General features: G+C 37.6%; 1 protein-coding gene across 9 annotated transcripts in view; it reads right to left on the bottom strand.

Annotated features, from left to right (window-relative positions):
- Positions 1-12,909, bottom strand: part of KIAA0232 (KIAA0232 ortholog) — a 121,298-nt gene that overhangs the window by 64,436 nt on the left and 43,953 nt on the right. For all 9 annotated transcript variants that reach the window (XM_069070253.1, XM_069070249.1, XM_069070245.1 and 6 more), the window contains one exon: positions 5,099-5,236. In XM_069070253.1, the coding sequence (XP_068926354.1) occupies positions 5,099-5,236 (138 nt within the window). The remainder of the gene's footprint in view (positions 1-5,098; positions 5,237-12,909) is intronic.

The following is a 12,909-nucleotide window of genomic DNA, read 5'->3' as shown; positions in this document are numbered from 1 at the left end:
CTATTTCATCCTCCATTAGGCTGCCAAAATGATTTTCTTAAAGCACAAGTGTAGCCATGTCACTCCCTTACTCAATAAACTCAGAAGGCTCTCTATTAATAATCTCTAGCACCAAATATGAAATCTTCTACTTGGCATTCCAAGTCCTTTACAACCAGGTCCCTTAGTACCTTTTTACAGTCTTCCCTCCCTTAAAAACAATTTTCCACATAGTCTAAGATCTAACTCCACTGGCCCACTTGCTGCTCCTCACATAGGACTCTCTCCTGCCTCTCCTTTGCACTGGCTGTCTGCCATACTTGGAATGCTCTCCCTAATTAGCTCTGGTTCCCACCTTACCTGGCTTCCTTCACTCTCAGTTCAAGTCCTGCCCTCTTTAGGCCTTTCCTGGCTCCCCCCCTCCCCTAAGAGGTAGAAAGCAGTGTTTTAGGAAATGGAGAGGACAAGAGTTAGATAAAACATAGCAGATCTTTGCCTCAAAGAGCTTACATTCTAGTACGGGGAAATGATGTACACAAATAAGTAGTACAAGTAACTAAGGGCACATATTTAAGAGAGGTCTGAGAGTAATGAATAAAATATTAACACTTATTTCAATCATTAAGTTTTGAAAAACACTTTACCTATACTATTTTCTTTGATCGTTACCAAGTGGGGCTTCATGGAAAAGGTGGCATTGATGGGGTGCTTGGGATCTATGTTTGTAGTATTAGTTTGTAACATCAGCTTGTAAACTCAATTTGTAATATCAGTTTGTAAAATCAATTTGAAAAACCAATCTGTAAAATCACACTTCCCCCCCCCCCAGCCTCAGAGCATTAACTCTGCCCCTTCCCCCTGCCAGCATTCTGCCCAGCAACAACTCATGAACTGTATATCTCTGCTTGGAACAATAACAAGCTACACCTATGAACTAAACCATCTATAAACATTTTAGCTTAGGCAAATGTTATCTCCCCTTAGTAAGTGGCCAGCTGCCCCATGAATCCTTCGATGCCCTATCTATAGGTTAACTCCTTAGCCAATTATCCACATACTGAGTCTCTGTTAGCCTTGGTTCCCAACACCCATCTTGTCAAACATGACACTGATGGGTGGCAGACTAGGCACTTCTCAGTCAGCCCTTGACCGATAGCTGACTTAGTGAGTTTCAGGCCAAAAACCACACCTCCAGGTAGCCCCCCACCCTTGGGCTATTTCCCAGTGAATTATGGGCAATACACCTTGGCAGCTGACATTAAAAGTGCATGTTCCTTTAAGCATTGACCACTCCTTAACTCCTCCCTAATCCCACCCTTACTCACCTAGTTAGCATAATTGACATCTGATTAATTGCCTAGACTCCTTAAAAACTATGCCTATGTCTTCTTTAAGTTTGCAGGTTCTCTAAGAACTCTTGCCCACTCTCAAGTGTAACAATAAACTTTTAAAATTCTGACTCCAAGTCTGCTTGGGCCTACTGAATTCTTTTCCAGACTGAATCGCAGGCATTCTTGTCTTTGATGAGGATCAGAGTTCCTGTATGACCCATTGCCATCCCCCATCAGCATTTAAGGTAGTAGAAATAGGAGAGACAAAGAAGATATTCTAGACACAGAAAAACAGTAGAAAATGCTCAGGTGTTTTCATGGAATACTAATCAATCCACCATCAAGCACTTACTAAGCACCAATTAGGTACTAAGTGCTGGGGGGCACTTAGGTTCTATAGAGAGAGAACGAACAGGAACATACATATATACACATAAATATATACAAAATATATGTAAAAAGAGTGTTTGGGGGACATTTTCTGCTGAGGGGTTCACGGAAAGGTTTAATATAAGGGGGGACACTTGAACTGGTCCTTGAAGGAAGCTAGGGATTCTAAGACTCAAAATTGATATGGGAGATGGAAGGTCATATGTGAAAACATAAGAATGCCAGTTGGGCTGGACCATATGGAGTACATGAAGGGCAGTCATAAAAAATAAGTTAGATTGGAACTAGGTTTTCAAAATATGAAATAGAGAAGTTTATATGGGATCTTAGAGGTAAAATGGAGTCACTGGAGTTTACTGAGCAGGGGAAGTAATATGGTCAGGCTTATATTTTATAAATATCATCTTAGCATTTCTGTGGAGAATGGACTAGAAAAAGAAGGGGCTTGAGGTAAGGTGACTAATTAGGAGGTTAATGTAACAGTATAGGCATGAGGTAAACAGGGTGGTGGTCTGAGAGAAATGTGTCAGTGGAAACCTCAAGACTTGGTAACTGATTGGTTATGTAGGATGAGTAGAGTGAGAAGATGAAGAGGAATCCAAGGGGCCAAGAAGGTTGGTGGTAGGTTCACAAAAACAGAGACAGGCAGAAGACAGATGGGTATGGTGAGAAAGTAATCTAGTTTGACTGAGTATATTCAGCTGAGGGGAGTATTATGAATAATGCTGAAAAAGTAGGGTGGAGGACTCAGAATGCCAGGCTAAGTAATCTTCCTTTAGTAGACAAAGGTGGATCCTGCAGGTTTTTTGAGCCAGGAATGGTAAGACCAGATCTGTGCTAATAAAATAATAATCTGGAAATGGTGTGAAAGAAGGATTACAGGGGTGGGAACCAGTGGCCTTCTAGGTCCTTGGGTGTGGCCTTTTGACTGAGTCCAAGTTTTAGTGAATGAATCCTTTTATTAAGGGGATTTGTTCTGAGAAGTGTGGATTCAGTCAGAGGGACATGCCTGAGGACCTAAAGGGTCACATGTGGCCTTGAGGTCACAGGTTCCCCACTCCTGGGTTTGGAAGACTAGTTACAAATCCAATGCAGAAGTCCAGGTGATTGATAATAAGGTCTATACTCTGGTGGAAATAGTGAATCTAGAGATGAGGAAACTGGATGAGAAAATGTGTAGGAAAGTTTGAAAGTAACTAAATGTAAATAAGTAAGAACTGCAATATACTAACGCCAAGGTATCAAATGTGGGGAAAAAAGGTCATCAGTAATGTTGTGGAGAGAAATGGCAAGAGAGGAGCTTCATAGTTTTAGCACTGTCAGGATCCCCATGCCAAGACGACCCTTCTCTTTTTACTTCTCTCTTTTCACTATTAGGAGACCCCCTGTTTTCCAGAGCTAAGGCCCAGCAATCAAGCTGTAGTCTGAGCTTGGCATAACAACAATCCTTTGCACTCACCCTCTCTGCTGCAGCCAAGTACCAGAAACCCCGAGCTTGGACAAACACCTGCAGGAATGACATTCCACTCATGGAGCCTTGCTATGAATTAAACTTGCCTCATTGTCGCTGTTACACCCTCACTGTCACGGCTACAGCTTACTGTGTGGCCACAAATATCTGTCTGTCCCTCTATCTATATATCAATCAAGGTTTAACCACATTGTCTTGGGTCTCCTTTTAGAGGAGGCCTTAGCATGTGTGTCTGGCTTCCCTCCTCCAAAGGAATAAAGAATGCTTTTTGCTTACCACTGTAAGCTCTTTAGTTTTATTTTATTTTTCAGAGTTAACAGGTGGGGTATTACCTCTATGAGCTCTTTGGTATTTTTTTCAGAGTTAACAGTAGTTGCATAATCTCTGTGACTCTTTGGTCATTTATTTTCAGGGTTTGACAGCATATTACTTCAGTAATCCAATACTCCCAAATATTTGTGTCCCTAACCATTCATATCTTCTTATCCTGTGTAATTTTCATCTCACCACCACCATCACCCCTACATTATCCCCCCCCCACCTATATAATTCAAGTATCTTGGTTCAGGACAGAATGGAATTAAATAAACTCAAAAATGATCTTTGATACAGGTTATCCTAAGTGTCTTTGAAACAATTCTCTGCATTTTTCATTTTTATAAGAGGCTGGTTAACAGGAAGAAAAACAGATAAGGCATTTACAATATTCACAAGGCCTTAAACTTAGGAAACTTTTCTATAGGTCTAACCTATGTTCCAATTCAAGATTCTGTGTAAATATTTAGCTTTGTGACTTGCTAGGTAGGTACTGTATTCAGGAGTCTTGGGAAAGTAACAACTGATGGGAAAGTGCCAATTATTAGAAGTTCTTCCTTAAGTTAAAGGAAATCTGCCTTCCTGTAATTTCCATTCATTACTCATAATTTTGCCCTTTTGGAGCCCAGGAGAATAAACTGAATTGCTCTTCCATATAAAAGGTCTTTAAATTTGTGGATCATGACCCCAAATCTCTTATCCAAGCTAAACTTATATAATTTTTTTTTTAAAAAGCAATCAGGGTTAAGTAACTTGCTCAAGGTTACACCGGCCAGTTATTTCTGGGTGTGGTGCTGAGTATCTGAGCCCGGATTTGATCCAGGTCATCCCGACACTGGAGCCGGTGCTCTTACTTGCTGTGCTACCTGGCCGCCCCAATATAATTTTTTCAATTGATACAGCTAGCTAGGTGGTACAGGAGATGAGTGCTGGACCTGGAGTGAGGAAGACCTGAGTTCAAAACCAGTCTCAGATACTTACTAGTTGTGTGACCCTAGACAAGTCATTTGCTGCAGTTTCCCTAATGGGAAAACAGGGATAATAATAGCACCTATCTCCCAGAGTGGCTGTGAAAACCAAATAAGATTATTTATGATAATGATGATATTCATATGATATGACCTTCTTCTACTTACCACCTTGTTTACCCTCTTCGGAAAGGTTCTAGCTCCAAACATCACATATGTGAGCTGATCAGCTCAGTGAAGAAAAGAAGTATCATCTCCATAATTCTACACGCTCTACAGATATTAAGGTAACTTAAATAGAGTAAGCTTTTTTAGTTGCATTTTATAATGAATTTACAATCAACTAAAAACCTCAGTTAACATTAACTACTGTCTAGTCACATGCTTTTTTTTAAACAAATATAAACTCATTTGATTCCCTAGCTTACACAAATGTGTATTTAACAAAATAGGCAACTGGTTTCCAAAAATCGATTCATTGTTTTGTGATGCTGAAGGGCCCTAGACATTCCTTTTAAAATAAAACATAAGTCTTGACTACTTACTAATATAAAATAATCTTATAATATCTCTCAAATTCAAATGTGGTTATAAAATATGAGTAAAGATAATGTTTAAAAAGTACTCTAAAATTCTAGACTTACTTCATCTGAAGCAGAGCGAAGACACTGGACAGCAGCCTGTTTTTTCATTTCTTCAAGAGTTAGATCTGAGCACTTCTTCTTACTCTTTCCCCATTTCTTATAAGCTCCTTTTTCCCAGCCCAGGAAGATGTCATTCTCCTAAAATAAAATGCAGTAAGGTTAAATAACCAAGGTTAAATAGGATATTATGTTACCTTTTCTCATATTTAAATATCACATTCACATATCAAAAACATTTATACTATTAACCATAATTAAACCAAAAGGTCCCCAGGAAATGGCAATCACAATACTTCAGAACCGTTCACTATTTGTCTCTACTTTAAAAATAAAACAAATGCTCAAAAAAACTTCAGACATTTGACAGATGCCAAAAATCAGTTTCATGTTTAACCTGAGAATTTGCAATATTTTTACCTGCATAATAAATCTGTTTCTACCTATATTCTCTTCTGTTATCTAAAAACCTATTCACAGGCATTCACATTTGCAAATATTTTATTACAAAAATACATAGTGCTTTATGCATTACAAAATACATGATCTTACCTGATCATCACAAACAATTTTACGCAATGGAAAATGAAAGCATTATTAATTCCATTTTATAGTTGATAACACAGACTCAGAGGAGGTGAGGGCCTTAGTGCAGGCCATACAGATAATGAAGGGCAGGGAGTCAAACCCAAATCCTTCTACTCCAAACTGTGGGATCATTCCACTATACCAAAGGGTAAATTTTACCTTTGGGTAAAATTAATTTTTTTAATATACATTACAAATCAAAGTATCTCTCTCCTTTCTTACATCTTTCCTAATCTTTTATAAAGTTCATAATATAGTATATCATAAAAATATTACATAAAATTAGATAATGGCTCTGCCCTCAAGCATCCTTCAACCTAAAAAGCAGAGAGGTTGAAGACAGATATGTTAAGAATGTATGCATTATGTATGTGTATGTGTATATGTATGGCCTTTTAAAATAAAATCCTATTTTCCTGGGATCATAAATGTAGGACTGGAAGGGACCTTTAAGGTCAATGAATCCAAACTCAGCAGTGAGGAGAATAACATGGATGATAGGAAAAGACTTTTTTAAAAAGCTTCTTGGATTCTAACTACAGGGAATGAAATTTTTAATTCATTCCATTATAATCTGTCAACTCAGAATTATAAACATTGGTTTCATGACAAAGAAGTGAAACAAATCATTAGAGTACTATGGAGGAGGTAAAATTAAGTCTCAACTAATGTTAACCTATCATTTCTTTTCCTTTGGTAAGAAAAGTTTAATAGATATTATCTAATTGATACCCTAAAAATCACTAGTTTTCTGGGTAGATGTTATTTCTATTTTCTGACTAAAGGTTAAGTAACTAAATATCAGTGTTATATTTCTTCTTCCCTTGATGGTTATTTGAAACAATCTTGAAACCTGTTATTTGTTATTTACAACTGTGGGAGAGACAGATGATTCCTTAACGAGAACTAATATGAGAAAAGGTAAATCATATGGAAAGTTAATGTTCTGTTTGAAGGGAATGGGGCTGGCATCTGACAGTTTCAAATTTCCTTTATGCAATCTCTCTGAAATTCACTTATCTGTTTCTATGTGCTCTAATAAATCCATGTTCTATATAGTATAACTGAGATTTTAATTACAGGCATATAAAATGTAGAGAAATTCTGTGAATTTAAATCTCAGGACTTTAACATCCTATAATTTTAGGCATATCTGTCCTATAATCCACTATATCACAAGGCTAAGAGAAATTCTTTACCAAATACAAGTTTTTCCCTACAAGTCCAAATTCTGATGAAATCTAAAACATAGTAGAAAGTAAAAAGTTAGTTTTTATTTTGTCTCATTTAGGGTTACCTATCTGCCAAGTTTCCTTAAACTCTGGCATTTAGATACACATTACTTTGCTGGAATGTCTCAAATTATGTTTATTAAAATTTATTCAGTAATTTAGAAAGCAGTTAAAATTTGCTATCTAATTTTCTTCTTCTGAAAGGAAATATTTGAACTCTTCTTTCAAAAATTTTCCAACCCTGATGACTCTGTGATTTGCAGGGATATTCTTAAAAGAGAAGAAAGCATAAGAAACAACATACTTTTACAACATATCTTTCCTACTTATAACCTTCTTTAGTTTCCAGCCTAGATCTTCCTAGGTTCCAAGTAAAATTCTTAGAACTGGACATAGTCAGGTGATCCTAGTAAAGGCAAGTGTTTCCAAAGCCAGGTGCCTAAAGGTAGAATATAATTATGAATGAAGCACTAAGGTGGAGAGCTATGGTCAAAAGTTTCACACTGTTAATTCCTTTTCCATGTTCAAATGAATTGTTGGATTTATTGGTAAGTACTTTTCCAGTGCCTATTTGTTGAGGCTGCAATGAATTAATTGTTCTTATAATCTTGGAACTGGAAGAATCTGTACAGTTTATCAACTCTCACCCACAGATGAGGAAACTGACTCAACAAATAGGAAAATGGGAGCTGGAGTGAGGAGGGGGGAAAAAAACTTTTTGTAGGTACAGTTAGCATTTAAAGGAAAATCTTTCTAAAAGTATCTCTCAAATAATCCCCACCAAAAAATAAAATGTTATCTCCAACAATTTATATCCTCACTCACAGTGGTTTAGCTTGAGATTAAAGCAAGCCAATATTTTTCTGTTGCAGTTGGGACTTCAGAGGTCATCTAGTTCAACCCCCACCTACTAGTCTATCCATCACATTTCAAGCAAGTAACCTCCAATTAAAGAGCTCCACTTAAGAACTCCCTATTTTCTCTCTCTCCACTGGAAAGAGCTTCAAATGCCAAGCAAAAGAGTTTATATATGACTCTAAAGTAACTGAGGGCCACAGGATTTTACTGAGTAGCAGTGGGACATGGTCACCCATATCACTTTTGCAAGCTACCTGAAAGATGGACTGGAGTGGGGAAAAATTGGGGGTATGGAGACTAAACAGAAACTATTTCAATAGTACAGATAAAAGGTGATGAGGAAGAGAAGTAGAGTAATGGTTGTGTTGAGGGAAGGGAAGGGGAAGGAAGAGAAAAGTGAGGGGAGAGGAGAAACAAAAATGACAAAATCTGACAACTTAACTCAATGTGGAGTGAGAGAGAGGAATCAAAAGATGACAATAAGATGGTGAACTTGGGTGTCCATTCTTGCCCTGGGGATAGAAAAATGTTTAAGCTGAAGAAGCCTGAAATCTGACAGTGAAAAAAAAAAACGTAAGGGTGAGAAATGATAGAAGATAGGTTCAGGCAAAGTTGTATGAGAAATCTGAGGGGGAAAGAGATCATTTTCATCTGGAGGGTAGGAACCTTCAGGGAGAAAGTGGCACCTGCATTGGAACTTGAGGATATTATTTAAGGGAAAGTACAGAGAAGGGATATAGGAGAAGTTTAGGAAGTGAAGAGAAAAATAGGCTATTCCAGGGAAAGGGGTGGATGTTATCAAAGATACAGGCATAGGAAAGGATAAGACAAGAAAGGGGAATAGAGGTTAGCTCAGTAGGGCTAGCATACCAGAAAAGGCTAGAGAAGTAGGCTGTGACCAGGATTTAATCTTAATTCAGTAGGCAACAACAGAAACCTGGGGTGGCCAGGTGGCGCAGTGAGGAAGAGTGCCAGCCCCAGAGTTGGGAGACCTGGGATCAGTTCTGGCCTCAGATACTCGGCACCCACACAAAAATAACTGGCCATGTAACCTTGAGCAAGTTACTTAACCCCGATTGCTTTAAAAAAATATATAACAGAAACCTTCAGTTGTTGCCAAGTATATATGCAAAATAGGCCAATGATAAAAAAAAAAAAGAGGTCCCATATACACCAAAATATATTGAGTAGCACATTTTGGAATAGTAAAAAGAACTGGCAACAAAGCAGATGTCCACTAAGTGGCTAAACAAGGTATGGTAGTGAATGAAGGTAGAATATAACTGTGTTGTAAGAAATGATAAATATGATAAAAACAGAGAAGCATGGGAAAATTTATGAACTGATGTAAAGTGAAGTAAGAAGAATCAGGAAAACAGTATAATGACCACAATGATGATATAAATGGAAAGGACAACAAAACAATCAAAATGGAATGCTGTAAAATTATAATAATAAGCTTGATTCTGAAGAGATATGAAAAAGTACCAACCTACCGAGGAGAAGGATTATGGATGGACCAGTGAACACAATGTCAGACTTTTCTGACTTGAAAAGATTTGCCTTGCTAAAGATTTATCTAAATCTTTACAAAAGAACACACATGTACATGCAATATCCTTGGAAGTCTGACTTAAGTGGGCACACACATTTCTGACATTAAACTCTAATTAAGAAGGTTCTTCATATGTGCCTTTAAAGGACAAACACCTTGGTTTCTTTGGAATAATCTAAATCAAATGTTGCTACAAGCTGCAAAATTCAAACTACAGTTTTACTAATGGAATTTAGAAAATTTTGCCAACATTCATACAGAAACATTCTAAAGAAAATGGATAAATTTAAATGTTATCAGTAAGGATATTTCCAAAGGAGCAAATCCAAGCCTCTCAAGTACTCATGGTTATTACTAGGAACTTGAGGAAAAGTCCTTACTGGATTTGCTTCAGGAATTCTAACTGAAATGGTTTGAACATGTTTTAGATTGAGGAAACTTAAAAAAATAGTTTTTGAAAGGGAGCAAAAAACACATTTCAACCTCTTGGCTCCCTTAAATTGTCTTAATTTAAACTAAAAAAAATGGTACTGTGGCTATTTAGACATGCCTTTTTCTCAAGAGTTCAAGGCAATTTCACAGGTATTATCACATTTGTCCTTAAAAACCACCCCTATACATATTAGAGGTAGGTGCTATTCTGCTGGAAAAACTGGGTGTTAAGTTCAATGCTTTCTTTCTTATCACATAGCGAGACTCTTATAGGACCAAGTCTCCTCACTCAGCGATTCTGACAGTCAATGTTCTTGTTTCACAGAACAAGTCACTTGGTGCTCAAAATGAGTCACCTGACATTAGGTTTTAAGTCAAAGAGCCATGACCCCTCTGCCTAGATGAGAATAGAACACTAATTACAGGCATGTACTGCCAATAAGTTTTGCATCCTAATCTGAGCTTCAAATTTGCTTACCCCAGATCTCCAAGTCCCTGAATTAAAGATGCAGAAGTTGTGCTTTAAGGATATTTCCCCAAAACTGCTTTGAGGAAATTGGGTAAGATGATTGCTAAGAAACTTGGATTTTATAACCTGGTACAGTTCCAAATAATATTCAGCACTTGATTCCTATGCAACAGGACAGACATGAGGTCTGCTTTTAACATCACTACTGGATGGGCAGTTCTTCTTCAGGCACAGATCTCTTCATGTCACTCTGCTTCAGCAGCCAACTAAGCAATCTCAAATGCCTCTGCCTAGCTTTCAAGGCCTCCACAACCTGCTGAATAATCCCATGCTTTTCTCACGTCTCTCTTTACTCCAAGCCGTCCTCCACTCACCTGTCAAAATGATCTTCCTAATGCACAGCTCTGACCATGTCACCCTCCCCCAACTTAATAAGCTCCACTGCTCCCTCTCATCCTTTGCTGCTGTTCAGTTGTTCATGTCTGACTCTGCAGGACCCCATTTGGGGTCTTCTTGGCAGAAATACTGAAGTGGTTTCCCATTTCCTTCTCCAGCTCATTTTACAGATGAGGAAACCAAGGCAAAAAGGGTTAAGAGTCACACAACTATTAAGTGTCTGAATCTGGATTTGAACTCAGGTCTTCCTGACTCCAGGCCTAGCACTCTATCCACTGTGACACCTGGCACCTTCTAGGGCCAAATATTGAATCTTCTATTTGTCATTCAAAGCCCTTCATAACCTACCCCTCTCCCCCAAAACAGCAATCAGTGACACTGGTCTCCTTGCTGTTCTTTTTTCCATAGGATACTCCAATATCCTGACTCTGGGTATTTTCACAAGTTGGAATTCTCTCTTTCCTCATCTCTGCCTCCTGGCTTTGGTGCCAGCAAAAATCCCACCTTTTACTGCAAGCTTTTCCTGACATTATCTCCCCCCTAATTCTAATGCCTTCCCTCTAATATTAGCTCCACTTTTCTGTATGTATCTTATTTGTAGAGAGTTGTTTTCATGTTGTCTCCGTTGTTAGACAGTGAGCTCCTTAAGGTCAGGGACTGTTTTTTGCCTTTCTTTGTAGCTCAAGTGCTTAGTACAGGTTGTGGCACATAGTAGGGCTTAATGTATATTGACTGACTTGGCTAAAATGAGATCCTTTGTCCCTTGACAGAATTGGTCTAACACATATAGATGATGTCAAGGTCATGATTTTGACAGATTTTGCAGATGGGTAATAAGCTCAGCTCAAATTTTATTAGGGAAAGGGAGAAGAATGAATTTTTAGAATTTTTTCTAAAATTTTCCTCAATGAACTCAAATCTTTCTCTAAAACAAAACCACATATTTTTATGCTGATGTTCTTCCAGTGATGCTTTATGACTGCAAATGATAGAACATTACAATTTCCAAAGACCCAAATCGCATGTAACTCAAAAGACAACAGAAAGATATATATGGTGGGTATAAATAAGCTATAACTTATGTGCCAGAAACAGAAAAAGAAATTAAAAAAAGAAAAAAAGACAAGATTTAGGAGAGACAGAACTGGAAAAGGAGGTGGACTGATTATAAGAGTAAAGAATAAGAGAGAGACAACCCTGATACTATAGTGGTACTTGCATAACTTTAAGCAACATCAAGGTACAAAACATGTTACAGATTTACTGGAGGACATATACAAAGACCAGGATGATAAGATGTGGATAAATTATGATAATCAAGGACATAACTCCATCAGTGATATCACAGATTCATTGAGAAAATTAAACATCATAATTCTCAGGATAACAAATTCTGTAAATTAACTATCGACTACACAAAGTATTCCATTTATTTGTTTTAGATTTAGTTCTTTCAAACTTTAAGGAATCTTTATTCATGTTTCATCGTATATATACTCTCAATTTTATAAACTTCAAAACTAGTTTCTCTTCTTTCTCCTACTCTGTTTTCATCTCTGCAGAGTAATATTTTAGCATGTTCTTGTAAAGGGGAGGATGATAGTCACCAGAAATCATCATTTGTTCACAATTTAGAAAGCTCTATTTTAGGAAAATTAATTGTATTAAAAACCTTGTAAATTAATTAGCAGCCTTTCTCCATCTTTGTTGGATGGTGCTTGTCCTAAAATGGGAGAGTTGGGGAACAGGGTTTTTTTGGTGACAGAGGGAGACATACTAATCTGGAAAGCAGCAATAAATAGACACTGAGACTGGCTGAGGGGAAAGGAATACTAAGAGGTTGGGATCAGACAGATGCAGGGAAAAGGTCAATTTCTTCAAGAGAGGAAACTTCAATCTCAGATTTGTGGTTCTCAAATTTTGTCCCTCTGAATCATAACCCATTCCCCTCATCTACTGAGAATTCTATCATTGCCTTTAACATCAACCAGGTCATGTCCACCCCCCACAAAAAAAGTCTATAATTCCTTTTTCACTTGGAGTCTAAACACCAAATGTTCACAAGTTAGCATCCCAAATCTCAATCTCCCTTTTAGCAACAGGAAAAATTTATTTATTCCTTAAATTTTATTGACTCCTTTGAAAGAGAGAGAGAAAGAGAGAGAGAGAGAGAGAGAGAGAGAGAGAGAGAGAGAGAGAGAGAGAGAGAATAGAATATATGGAGGGTGGAGTGGGGGAATAGGATGGAGGGAAATATAGTTAGCAATAGTAACTGTGAAAAAAA

Source organism: Petaurus breviceps, unplaced genomic scaffold (genome assembly GCF_028583685.1).
Source record: "Petaurus breviceps papuanus isolate PSGF00001 unplaced genomic scaffold, PetGlider_PUasm1.0 140, whole genome shotgun sequence".
NCBI lineage: Eukaryota > Metazoa > Chordata > Mammalia > Diprotodontia > Petauridae > Petaurus > Petaurus breviceps.
The sequence above is the reverse complement of the archived record's forward strand: the minus strand, read 5'-3'. Positions and strand labels throughout refer to the sequence as shown.